This window comes from Hippocampus bargibanti, linkage group LG14, assembly GCF_051943395.1.
Source record: "Hippocampus bargibanti isolate YZ-2025 linkage group LG14, ASM5194339v1, whole genome shotgun sequence".
NCBI lineage: Eukaryota > Metazoa > Chordata > Actinopteri > Syngnathiformes > Syngnathidae > Hippocampus > Hippocampus bargibanti.
The window spans coordinates 7,803,375-7,817,416 of NC_142747.1; the positions used below are offsets into that span (position 1 = coordinate 7,803,375).

At 43.0% G+C, this 14,042-nt stretch overlaps 1 protein-coding gene and 1 long non-coding RNA gene across 2 annotated transcripts in view; one reads left to right on the plus strand and one right to left on the minus strand.

Moving 5' to 3' along the window:
- LOC148888151 (uncharacterized) overlaps positions 1 to 10,704 on the plus strand; it is a 38,401-nt gene extending 27,697 nt beyond the window's left edge. Inside the window, exons 2-4 of the long non-coding RNA XR_016117142.1 lie at positions 8,753 to 8,843; positions 9,005 to 9,172; positions 10,586 to 10,704. This is a non-coding gene — a long non-coding RNA (uncharacterized LOC148888151). The remainder of the gene's footprint in view (positions 1 to 8,752; positions 8,844 to 9,004; positions 9,173 to 10,585) is intronic.
- Positions 6,373 to 9,419, minus strand: smtla (somatolactin alpha). The gene is made up of 5 exons (XM_089013380.1): positions 9,390 to 9,419; positions 9,020 to 9,213; positions 8,751 to 8,864; positions 6,895 to 7,074; positions 6,373 to 6,654 (listed from the first exon to the last, which is right to left on the minus strand). The coding sequence occupies exons 1-5, from the start codon at positions 9,394 to 9,396 to the stop codon at positions 6,460 to 6,462; spliced, it is 690 nt and encodes a 229-aa protein (XP_088869506.1). The 5' UTR covers positions 9,397 to 9,419; the 3' UTR covers positions 6,373 to 6,459.
- Positions 10,705 to 14,042: the final 3,338 nt, after the last annotated feature.

Below are 14,042 nucleotides of genomic sequence, written 5' to 3' on the forward strand. Positions count from 1 at the left end.
GTTAATCCACACTCACTTTTGTTTTCCAATTCCTGGCATTTTCTCCAATCCCATTTATGATTGCTTATTAATTGCTTCCATGAACTCTTTCTTGCTTTGTTGAGTGCTTTCAGCTGTCCGGTTGGATTTGTTTTTAGTTATGATTTTTATCTATCGATTGAAAGGTTTCTTCAGACGTCATCTGTACTTCTTTGAAGGTGTCGGACGTTTCGCTTCATCTCATCTCATTTTCCGTACCGCTTATTCCTCATTAGGGTTGCGGGGGTTGCTGGAGCCTATCTCAGCTGTCTTCGGGCACGAGGCGGGGGACACCCTGAATTGGTTGCCAGCCAATCGCAGGGCACACAAAGACGTACAACAGTCACTCTCACACTCACACCTAGGGACAATTTGGAGTCGTCAATCTGCCAGCCATGCATGTTTTTTTGGAGTGTGGGAGCAAACCGGAGGACCAGGAGAAAACCTCTGCACTGTGAAGCCGGTGTGCTAACCACTCGGCTACCGGGCAGCCCTATATATATATATATATATATATATATATATATATATATATATATATATATATATATATATATATATATATATATACAGTGGTACCTCGGTTCTCGAACATAATTCGTTCCAGGACCCTGTTCGAAAAGCGATTTTTTTTCGAACACCGAAACCACCTCTTTGCTCCTGTCACTTGCGAGTTGACAGCGAGGGGGGGGGGGGAATCGGCGGGGAGGCAGGGCTGCCTCTCCCGGCCGCCCTCTACCTACTGTCAATTCTCTAATCACGGACACGGGGCATTTATACGGTTCGCGATCACCTCGCCAATGCCGGATGATGATTGACTCAACTCGCCACCGTACCTGGACTCTTCCTTCGATGCGCGAGTGTATCCGGTCCGAGGTATTTTCCCTGCGTCCCATAAATTTATGTCATCTTCCGGGATTGCGTCATTTTGCACCCTCGTGTGCCATTTGCTTTTTGGCGTAGTAAGCGGGTAACAAATCGCTAACAGCCACGTTGACTCCACTTTCTCAGCGGGTTTCAAAACTGAAGTACACTTTTGAGTCAGGGTGTAGTGTGTCATAATTGTTCGCGTCTTCGAACGTTCGTTTGGCAATTTGCCTAGTCGGCACCGGCGGCCAATCAGAAGCCTGCTTCGGACTACACCCTGACTCAAAAGTGTACTTCAGAGTTTCGAAACCCGCTGAGAAAGTGGAGTCCTCGTAGTGTTAAGCAGGCAACACAACGCAAACGTTGAACGCCCGCACGCGACAACAGTTGGTCACGGAGAGAGTGATACACCCGTGCGCCGCTCAGCTCCCCAACCTCGCGTACGCACTCAAGCGTCGTATTGGCGTTCGAACACCGATTGATGTTGTATATATATAGTGGTACCTCGGTTCTCGAACGCCTCACAGTTCAAACAAATCAGAGTTCGAACAAAATATTTGAGATATTCTTGCTTCGGCATTCGAACACCAATCGGGGTTCGAATGCCATTACGACGCGTGAGTGCATACGCGAGGGTGGGGTGCTGAGCGACGTACGGGTGTATCGCTCTCTCCGTGACCAACTGTTGTCGCTTGCGGACATGCTGCGTTTTGCTCTAGCGTTTAATAAAGGTGTACGAAAAGTTTTAGCCCCTAATCATGCCTCCAAAGAAAGTAAGTGCTGCTTAAAGTGACAAAAGAAAAGTAGTGCGTACAACTATTGCATTTAAGAAAGAAATAATCGCAAAATATGAAGGAGGTGTGCGAGTGTCTGATCTGGCTAGTGAATACAGCATGGCGAAATCTACGATCAGTACGATATTAAAAAATAAGGAGGCTGTGAAATCTAGTGATGTGACTGTGGGAGTGAGAGCAAGTGTCATTGGATAGATATTTTAAGAGAAAAGAACATCCTGTAGTCGAGTCATCCGTAGCTGTCACATATATATATATATATATATATATAAAAAAATAAAAATCCTCGTCTCACCCACCATGGGTGGTGTCTGTCCCCCATTTCAGCTCGGGTCCCCTACCAGAGGCCAGGAAGCTTGAGGGTTCTGCGCAGTATCCGTGCTGTTCCCAGCACTGCGCTTTTCTGGACCGAGATATCCGATGTTGTTCCCGGGATCTGTTGCAACCACTCGTCGAGTTTGGGGGTCACTGCCCCGAGTGCTCCGACCACCACAGGCACGACTGTCACCTTTACCATCCAGGCTCTCTCCAGCTCCTCTCTGAGCCCTTGGTATTTCTCGATTTTCTCATGTTCCTTCTTTCTGTGTATATATATATATATACAGTAAAGTCTCGTTATATCGATATCGGATATATCGATATTCCCGGTTATATCGATACCATTTCTATGCACACACGGAGAAAATTACATGCAAAAAGGGTCGGATATATCGATAGTCCCGGTTATATCGATATTTTTTCCGACTCCCTTGAATATCGATATAACGAGACTTTACTGTAGTAAAGTCTCGTTATATCGATATTCTCGGGAGTCTGAAAAAATGTCGATATAACCGTACTGTCGATATATCCGATCCTGCGACGAACTGCATTAAAGAGGGGGGGGGGGGGAATACGTAAATGGGGGATCTTTCTTATGGCATGTAATTTTATCATTGGGTTCACTCTTTCGCGATGAAGGATTTTCTCGTTAGGTAGTCCTCCACAGCCACGATTGCCTTGTACGTTGTTCGGATATCACAATTCTTCTATTAAATCCATGGTTTAATTGGTGTCAAACAACAGTACTGTATGTAAGCTAAGCTGCTAGTTTTTTTTTTTTTTTATGTGCTCGCATCGACAGGATAAACATGGAAGCTGGTTACGTGACAGGGGCTTGGCAGGACCCGACAACAGGGTTCAAGAGAGTGCCTGAATAGAATGCCGGCGCGCATCTGTGATTTAACAACAGCTCTTGTTTGTATCTGGATGTGATAACGGCTACGTTTTGTTATTAAAAAGACCGACCAGTAGTAATGAAAGCTGTGAGCTATCAACAGTCTCGGCCAATCGCTAGATTTTTTATTGTGCTTGCGTCGACAGGATAAACACGGAAGCTGGTTACGTGACTGGGGGATCTTTAATACAGTATCGAATGAAAACTAAACATTGTTGCAAAAACAATTGCATCCATATACAGTAGTGGGCATGTACATACAGTAACACTACAACAGGGAAACTGCAACACTTACATCTTACTGTACATTATGTATGCATGTTTTGTCTGAGAACCGTGTTGCATCCGAAAGCCGCCAGTAGAGGGCACCCAGGCTCCATAGGATACAGTATACAGTACAGTACAGTAAATCTTTAATCAATTGCAAACATGTATTCTTTACTCTTTCTCTTCTGTATTTGAATCATATCCATGAATGGATGTCTAATAAGAAAGCATATTCTCCGAATCTGAAGCCATTGTTTGGATTCTCCAGCAATGCAAGACGTCTTGGCGTGACGTGAAGTCATTTTTATTGGTGTCTTGCATTTATCATACTGCGTGTTTTGGGTATTGTAGATGCTATAAAACCGTTTTCCGATGTCAGTCAAGAAACAAAAAAGTGATGTTGGTTGTCATTTAATGCACAGTATGGATGGAATGTGCAGTCATTTTCTAAATCATCACGCTTCAGCAGACAAAACAACAAACATTGTTGCAAAAAACGCTTGCATTCATATACAGTACATGTACAGAACACTGCAATTATGTGTGCTATTTAAAAAATCAATCAATTTTCTTCTGCTTCCCATTTTTATATTTTAATATAAACACTTCCATCTTGTTTAACGTTTCTAAAAAGACGGATGCATTTTCTACGGATTCAAAGAAAGATCGCATGTCCGCAGCACCTTGCAACACTTTTGTCGGTGTTGCAATAGGTGTGCATTCAGTCGGTTCTTCTTCATCCTCATCATCATCAGCTCCGTGTTGGATTCTCCTCAACAGCCACGATTGCCCTGTGCTTCGTTCCGAGATCACAATTCTTTCGTTTCGCCATTGTTGAAGACACACGAGCTGCCGTCTGATACACACGAGCTGCCGTCTGAAAATGAAAATGGCGTCTTCTCGCGGGAGCTGGTCACGTAACCAAGACACGTGACCAAGTCCCGTGACCAAGTCGACCAATGGCGCGACCGATGGCGTGTATCGATATAAACATAGCAAAATGGCCGGCGGAAGATGAAAAGGAGCACCGTAGTAACCGGATTATCGTAATAACCATGAATCGTACTAAACGGAACTAATTATACATAAAAAGACTAGAAATGTGCACGGGAAATGAAAATAGTATCATAATAAGCAGTATTATCAATATAACTGATATATATATATATATATATATATATATATATATATATATATATATATATATATATATATATATATATATATATATATATATATATATATATATATATATATATATATATATATAAAATTTGTATTTCCTCTCGTGCCCTCAGATCCTCTTCCTCCCTCCACCCCTGTGTGCCACCCCCTGCCTCCATCAGCATGATGGGGGACAGAGCTTTCAGCTGCTCTGCCCCCAAACTCTGGAACTCACTTCGTCCCAACATTCGTAACATCGATTCTCTTCCCACCTTCATATCCCATCTCAAAACCCACCTATTTAAAATTGCATTTTCTATGTAGCTCTTCTTCTTGTTTCTATTTATAATTGTAGTTTATTTATTGTATTCTATTTTGTGATTGTATTTTATTTATTATAGTACCTATGCTTGTCTGTGACTGTAAAGTGTCCTTGAGAGCTTTGAAAGGTGCTTAAAATAGAATATCTTATTATTATTATTATTGTTATTATTATTATTATATTATTATTAATATTATTATTATTATTAAGGTCTCACCGACCCTTTTTTTCCAGGGAAGGAAGTGAGTACACAGGGGTTTTTTTAGTAGTGCTTTTTGATATGAGAAAAAAAAAAAACATTGGTGGGAAGACAAATACAGACTTCACCACTTATCCCCGTTTCTACTTTGGCGTAGCCTCCCAGAATATCAAAGATAGAAAAGTAAAAATGCCAAGAAGCCCCCTTTGGCCACAGACACGAAAAAGAGGAAATTGCATTGATTTAAGACCGATCCCTTTTGGCATTTTCCTTCTTTTTCCTTGCCTAAAGGGAACACATTTGTTCTACAGCCGCTGGTTTAGAAATGGCCGACCGAAGAGGTTTTTCGTTTATTGCCGACAAGCTGAAGATATAAAGGTGGGATATCAGAGTTTAACTTCTTTCAAACGCAATCCAATACCCATTGGGTCCCCATTTTGTATGAGTATATTTTTCCGGTGTCATAAAATCATATTTATGAGCAATACTGCCAAGGTCCCTTTTTCCACCAAAAAGGGCTGCAAAATCCAGTGAACCCGCATAAAGGCCGCATGTTGGATTAAAAAAAAAAACATTTAAAAGCCCAATTCAGCTTCCTCTTTTCATATTTATTTATTTATTTATTTATTTATTATGTGTTTATTTGTTTATTTATTTATGTATCTATTTATTTATGTATGTAAAGTCAAAGTCAAAGTCAGCTTTATTGTCAAATATGCTAATATGTATGACTTACAGCACAGATGAAATTATCCATCCATTCATTTTCCGTACCGCTTATTCCTCATTAGGGTCGTGGGGGGTGCTATCTCAGCTGTCTTCGGGCACAAGGCGGGGGACACCCTGAATTGGTGCCCAATCGCAGGGCACACAAAGACGAACAACAGTCACTCTCACACTCACACCTAGGGACAATTTGGAGTTGTCAATCTGCCTGCCATGCATGTTTTTGGAGTGTGGGAGGAAACCAGAGGACCCGGAGAAAACCCACGCGGGTCCGGGGAGAACATGCAAACTCCACACTGTGAAGCCGTTGTGCTAACCACTCAACTACCGGGCCGTGTTATTTATAAATTATGTCCCAGAATTATTTATTTATTTATTTGTATGTATGTATGTATGTATGTATGTATGTATGTATGTATGTATGTATGTATGTATGTATGTGTGTATGCATGTATGCGTGTATGCGTGTACGTGCGTGTGTGTGCGTGTGTGTGTGTGTGTGTGTGTGTGCGTGTGTGTGTGTGTGTGTGTGTGTGTGTGTGTGTGTGTGTGTGTGTGTGTGTGTGTGTGTGTGTGTGTGTGTGTGTGTGTGTGTTACTATTTTTCCCACAAATGTGGACCAAGATATCTCCCACTAAAAACTGAAAATACATTTGAATTTGAATAACTGAACTAGAGCGTTGACATTTTCAATTTGAATTTTCTAAATCAAAGGGGCCAGATTTGGCCTGCCTCATAATTTGTGACTCATGAAATATTTTGCCAAATTATCACAACACTCAAATGCTTTTGTCTTTATACGCTTTTATTTCAAGGACTGCACCGCTCCCATCCCATAACACTATCTTCTAGAAATTTATACGAAGTTAAAGCATGAATTTAGTTTTCATGCACAATTGGAATTCTCAGTGTGTCTACACTTGAGAAGCTTGAGAAATGTCGCCATCTTGTGGGAATCTTTTTTAAAGCAGCTAAATAAAATATAGTCCCTCATGACAGATTCCACCATGTCTGTTTGCACGTCATATCGGAACAGGCTTTGGTCTGTGTAACTGGTTGTCAGAAGGCCTTCGTTCAGCATCTGGACAGACGCATCACAGAGAGAAAAACCTAAGTAAGTCTTGGGAAAAAAATGCGTACAGAAATTAGCCAAAACGTCTGTTATCACAAAAAAATTCTGATAGTTAATTTATGATGTCATCCAAGAGGAATCAAGTGTGATCAGAAATATATGATAGAAAATATGTTGTGACACACAGTAAGAAATTATGAACTAAATCAAGCTTGCTGACGATTTGACTCTCCAATTGACATTGCCTACCTTTTTGATGAGAACGACGACTCCATGCTCCAGACTGATAAGTTTGTCGGACATCCACTTGGTCTTGTTGAGGAGCATTTCCGGTGCCCCGTCATAGTGATCCAGTGTTCTTTGGAGGTAGACTAAGGGCTCGATCCATGTCTGGACCAGCATTAGCACGGAGTGGAGCAACCATTTGTCCTTTAAAGGACAACCGACATCACTTTTTTGTTTCCCAACTGACATCAGAAAAACGTTTTATAGCATCTAAAATAACCAAAACACGCAGTATGATATTTTTGTCAAATGCAAAACACCAATAAAAATGACTTAAAGTGTCCAAAATCTGCAAAACGTTGAGCTGCGAATTGGGCATTTTCAGAAAGTCCCGCCCCCAGTTCGTGACGTCACGCCAAGACGTCTTGCATTGCTCGAGAATCAAAACAATGACTTCAGATTCGGAGAATATGCTTTCTTGTTACACGTCCAGTTATGTATATGATTCAAAGAGTTCTGAAGAGGACAGCATACATGTTTGCAATCGATTAAAGATTTTATTCTGTGCCATTTTGAGGCAACATTGGGGGGAAATGTATCACCAAAAAAGAGGCAGAAAATGGCGACGAAGCTCCGTGTGAGGAATTAATCAGCCCATTTACACAGGCTGATAAATTCCTTACATGGAGCTTTGTCTCCCTCTTCTGCCTCTTTTTGGTGCAACACCATGTTTTCAGACCAAACAAGTCCAGCAAAATGCATTGACGTGATGGAAGGACTGCTACAATGTGTCCTTTGTCAGGGGCGTTCCTTCTGTGACGTAGGGTGAGGACTCGTCACCAACTCAAAAACAAGAGCTCCGGTATATTCAGCGCGAGTCTTAAAACGTAAAATATAGCTATATGCGGTGGAATATTTGTCAAATACGCTCAGTAGAAGTCATTTGAAGCCATTTTACAAATTATGGACACAACTTGTCCGCAGACGTCGGTTGTCCTTTAAGACATACACGATTTAGTAGATGTACAAATTGTCCGGCAATGGACTAAACTCCTCACACCATAAAACGTCAAATAATCTTTGTGGAAACACTCCACGGATACATGTACTAAATATGTATAGTTGTCCCGAGACAAAATGCCGCTGCAGCTGCAGATATAGTAGCTTGTAAAATACAGTTGAATATTATTTGCTAGAGTAGTTCCTGGTTTGCCTTTCTTGTCCCCACTATTTCATGAGCATGTGCAAAAAAATAAAAACAAAAACAAAAACAAAACACAAACAATACAATCTTTTGTTTTTGGGGTCAAGTTTGGTGATGATGTCTTCCTTGTAATGGTTAAGAAAGTATGCATTGTTTTTATTTACTTATCGATGATATTATGATTATTTTTTGGGTAATTTTGTCCCAACATCTACACCATTCGTTTTTGCTATTTAGATGGAAAGGAAAAAAAGTGAGTCAGTGTATGTGTAATTATATCACCCTTTATCAAAGTTCTCTGACTAGCTAGCATGCACAAAAACTGTAACTGGTTTTGCAGCCAAGCTTCTTTTAAACGTATGAGCGTACTCCGAAAATGAAAATGGCATGGAAGTAAAATCTAAATTCCTTCATTAACTTGTAACAAATATAACAACACATACAAAATGGAGTGTTGATGGTTTAGCTGGACGAATCAAAAGATTATGATTTAGCAATCAAAACTACACATTCAATAGATACGCCATTTTTCAAAAATGATTCTGGAATGACCCATGAGATAGTTTAAGTATTTTTCTGCTCTTTATGTTTTGCTTCAAGTTAACAGGTCCAGGTTGGAAAAGGAACAGGAGCAGAAACAGGAAGAGTATTAACGTTACCAAAATGTTGTGCTTACAGACATTTGCTGGACTTCGCCAATGGAACTCGGAATGGGAATGGCCTTCGTAAGGCACGCGTAGGCCTCCTGGTTCCTCTGGAGCCGCAACGGGTATGGGACAAATATGTCCTCCTGCACGGGATGCAGACAGGTGGCGGGTGGGAACATACACACAAAACATTTTTCTGTTCATTTAATTCGCCGTTCGTCATGTTTAAACTATTTAATGATGCCCCCAATGCTTACTGCTAATTTTTAATTTCTGTGTTAAGGTTCATTTTACTTACAAACAAGGAGCATGACTCTTCAGAGACGCGGTAGATGAGCTCAACGTGCTGCATCACCCTGTCCAGAAGCTTATCCTGTGAAATGGATAAGCAGTAGGGATGGATGACTTGATCCTGATCCGTACATTCGAGCAGGAAACTAGTGCTAAGGAGGTAAGGCCAGAACAACACAACCCAGAGAGCATCCCGTACAGCTGCAAACAAACACAAACAATTCAGATGGTGTAAATACGCTTCCATGATAGAACTAAAGCAGAACCTGGAAAAATATTGCTTTTATATTTTGCCATGCTTGAATCATCAAAGAGAACAGGATTAAGCATGAAACAGTCACATCTGGATTTAGACGGAACAAAAAGTACAGGAATACCGGCCATCCTGTAGATTCTTCTACCACCTGTCTTCTCGTTGATGGTGCAGAGCATGAGGTCAGCCTCTTTTATGTTGCTCGGCCAAACCATGAATACATGAAAAGGTCGTCCCGGGCAGGGGTGGGCGAACTTTTGAACTTAAGTGCCGCATTTGAATTTTGAAAAGAAGGCCCATGTGATTCGTAGTAGATGAATTAATTTATCCATCACCCCTCTCCACCCAATGGCCTTTCTCAGGTTTCTAGGGATTATAAAAAACATTTGATGGACATCATGTTGCTAGATTCCGCATCACGCGTAATGCATATTTACACTTGAAGTCAATGTTTTACACAAGAAAAGATTCTCTCCACTTCACCTTTTTTTCGTCACAATCACAGTCCCTTAGCACGTTGTTGAATCCTATTTTTGGGTTTTAATTGGTCCAAATGACACTTCACAATCATACTTGCGCTTCTGGTTTGAGAAAGGAGGAATCAAACAAAGCATTCAATGTGGTGCTGTGCCGTGTGGCCGAAAGTCATTTTCACTCGAGAAATCCTCAAGCGGCACCATGTGCTCCAAACCATTTTCAAGTGCTGCTATTTTATCATTCCTGTTGTTGTCAAAATAATATAGCGACAGTCAAGGGAATACAAAGGAGGAGTTACGTTTGCAAGACTTTGACAGCCCGATGATTTTGTCAATTAATCTCACAACAACAACCGAGTTGAAAAGTGCACGGCTAGCGTTCTCAAAATAGTAAAGAAGATGACAAAGAAAACTCTGAATGAGGACACTGTCAACCGAATTGCAATTTAGCATGTACCAGCAGTGAAATTGTCATACACACACGTACTGTACATATATACATGTAGTATATTAAACAGCGACCATTGAGAGAGAACCGCGACTGACAGTGTGATACAGAGCCATTATAACCTTGCCCCGGGCTTAATTACCGTTTCACTTTGCGAACATGCAAAGGCTTTCTTCTTTCGAGACAATATTCTTTCTAATTGGGCTCCATTATTTTCCATGGAGAAACCTCTTCCCCTTGGGGAGTGAAGTAGTGCACACCTGCATGGAAAAGAAGATTTAAAGATCCTTGCAATTCATCATTGCTGATGAATTTCTTTTGTGTGTGTCCCACTGGGATTTGGCAGTGTTTTGGCACCAGGGCTGTCTTGCTTAGTGATGTGTCATTTTTTGACAGGGGATAAAGAGAGCAGACACAGATTAAATTGGTCACGTTTCCTTGTCAGTCACTCCAGAAAACAAAAGCAGGCGCACAACCAAGGTAATGCCCGTGTGTCTCAAAGCATCTGACGGTAATTGTGTTCCACTACCTATCCACCTACCTACCTACCTACCTACCTACCTACCTATCTATCTCTCTATCTATCGATACACAGTATATATATATATATATATATATATATATATATATATATATATATATAACTTAGGTTATAGCGGCTGGATAGCTCAGTTGATAATGCATCGGTTTGGCATATGGGAGACGAGGGTTCGAATCCCACTTGTGGCAGAGAAAATGAGCACAATGACATCATCCAGTGTGGGTCCTTGGGCAAGACCCTTCACGCTAATGCCTACCTCATACAATGATGAGAGACAATAAATGGAATGACATGCCGGCTCAGACGTCGCCCGGCCAAACAAGGTCTGCGTCAGGTGCTGGGGAACCAGAGCACCCTGATGAAAAATGGGCTACTGGAACAAAGCGTAGATGGACGAGATGCGATAACATGGCTCTGTTGGAATGCTACTACTCAAGCAACCCTAGTCAGAGGGGTTACATGCGGAGAATGGGGGCTGAATGGTTACTTGGAAACCCACAGTCACGGTTGACCACGAAACAACTAGTAGCTCAGTGTTCCAATATCCACAAACGGCAATTGCTATCACAACTTGAGATTGATGAGGTACAACACAAATTCCGAGGTGAAGGGCCCCAGGCTGCCACATCACAGGAAGAGGTTCAACCAGAGATTGGGAGGCAAGCCCCAATGAATAATGAGATTGGGAAGCCAGCCCCAATAAATGAAATGCTGAGCGAGGCAGCAAATGACCTGAGAGATAAGATCATGGCAAGAATGAAAACTGGGCAACGAAGGCACCTATTACAACGGCTATGTGAAGTACCACCTGAAAGTCTCATGGAAACTGTGAATGCAGCACTGAGAACGATCCCGACCGGAACGATCACGGAAACCAATGAGCTGATATACACCTCAGCATCAGTGATCCTAGACATGCTTGGCTACAAGAGCAACCATGAGAGCCACGAGATTCATTACCCACCATGGAAAAGACGGTTGGAGGCCAAGATCAAGGCGGCTCGGAAAGATGTGAGTCAATTGACGGAGACCCAGAGAGGTGTGAATAAAAGGCCAATACCCAAGAGGTACATACAGATAACCATACCTGAAGCACTCGAAACTGCCAAACAAAGGCTCCAGGCCTTGGCCAGTCGCCTAAAGAGGTACACGAAAGAGAATGAGGCCAGAAGAATAAACAGGCTGTTCGCAACACAACCTGCGAAAGTGTACGCTCAGTGGCAGGGTTCTAACAGCAGAGCAGACCCTCCAAGGCTGGAAACTGAAAGATACTGGAAAGGCATATGGGAGAAGGAGGTCGCACATAACAGCAGTGCACAATGGCTGGTGACTCTGAAAGAGGAGCACAGCAACCTCCCTGAACAGAAACGATCACGGAAACCAATGAGCTGATATACACCTCAGCATCAGTGATCCTAGACATGCTTGGCTACAAGAGCAACCATGAGAGCCACGAGATTCATTACCCACCATGGAAAAGACGGTTGGAGGCCAAGATCAAGGCGGCTCGGAAAGATGTGAGTCAATTGACGGAGACCCAGAGAGGTGTGAATAAAAGGCCAATACCCAAGAGGTACATACAGATAACCATACCTGAAGCACTCGAAACTGCCAAACAAAGGCTCCAGGCCTTGGCCAGTCGCCTAAAGAGGTACACGAAAGAGAATGAGGCCAGAAGAATAAACAGGCTGTTCGCAACACAACCTGCGAAAGTGTACGCTCAGTGGCAGGGTTCTAACAGCAGAGCAGACCCTCCAAGGCTGGAAACTGAAAGATACTGGAAAGGCATATGGGAGAAGGAGGTCGCACATAACAGCAGTGCACAATGGCTGGTGACTCTGAAAGAGGAGCACAGCAACCTCCCTGAACAGAACCCAGTTACCATCACAGCGGCAGATATACAAGGAAGAGTCTCAGGTATGAAAAACTGGACGGCACCAGGCCCGGATATGGTCCACACCTACTGGCTAAAGAAACTCACAGCTCTCCACGAGCGCCTAGCAGCACAAATGAACCAGCTGCTGATGGATGGGACTCACCCAGGATGGCTAACCGAAGGGCGAACAATCCTGATCATGAAGGATTCCTCAAAGGGTGCAGTTCCTTCCAACTATCGGCCAATAACCTGTCTCTCCACAACATGGAAGCTCATGTCAGGCATCATTGCGGCTAAGATAAGTGGACACATGGATCAATACATGAGCAAAGCACAGAAAGGCATTAGTAAAGATACTAGAGGTGCCAATTATCAGCTGCTGGTTGACAGAACAGTCGCTCAAGACTGCAGGTCCCGACATACCAACCTGTGCACAGCCTGGATTGATTACAAGAAAGCATATGACTCGATGCCACACACATGGATCAATGAATGCTTGGAGTTGTATAAGGTCAACAGGACCCTGAGAGCCTTCGTTGCAAACTCGATGAGGATGTGGAAAACCACACTTGAAGCCAATGGCAAGCCACTAACGCAAGTGTCCATCAAATGTGGCATATACCAAGGTGATGCACTCTCCCCACTGCTGTTCTGCATAGGACTGAACCCCCTCAGCCAGATAATCGCCAAGACAGGCTATGGATACCGCCTCAGAAATGGAGCTACGATCAGTCACCTCCTCTACATGGATGACATCAAGCTGTATGCTAAGAGCGAAAGGGACATAGACTCCCTGATCCACACAACCAGGATCTACAGCAGTGATATCGGAATGTCATTCGGGCTGGAGAAATGTAGTCGGATGGTGACTAAGAGGGGCAAGGTAGTTCACACTGAAGGGGTCTCACTCCCTGAAGGAACAATAGCAGACATTGAAAACAGCTACAAGTACCTCGGTATACCACAGGCCAATGGCAACCTCGAATTAGCAACAAGGAAAGCGGCTACGACCAAATACCTCCAGCGGGTGAGGCAAGTCCTCAGAAGCCAGCTCAATGGCAAGAACAAGACCCGGGCAATAAACAGCTATGCCCTGCCAGTGATCAGATACCCTGCAGGAATAATAAGGTGGCCAAAGGAAGAGATTCAGACCACGGATGTTAAGACCCGAAAACTCCTCACCATGCACGGAGGGTTCCATCCCAAGTCCAGCACCCTGAGACTGTACACAAGCCGTAAGGAAGGAGGCCGGGGACTAGTGAGTGTGAGAGCCACTGTCCAGGATGAAACATCCAAGCTCCATGAATACATCAAAGAGAAGGCTCCAACGGATGATGTACTCAGAGAATGTCTCAGTCAATGGGGAACAGAGGATGAGGTGTTGGAAGAGGGACAATCATGGGAGGAAAAGCCCCTACACGGGATGTACCACCGAA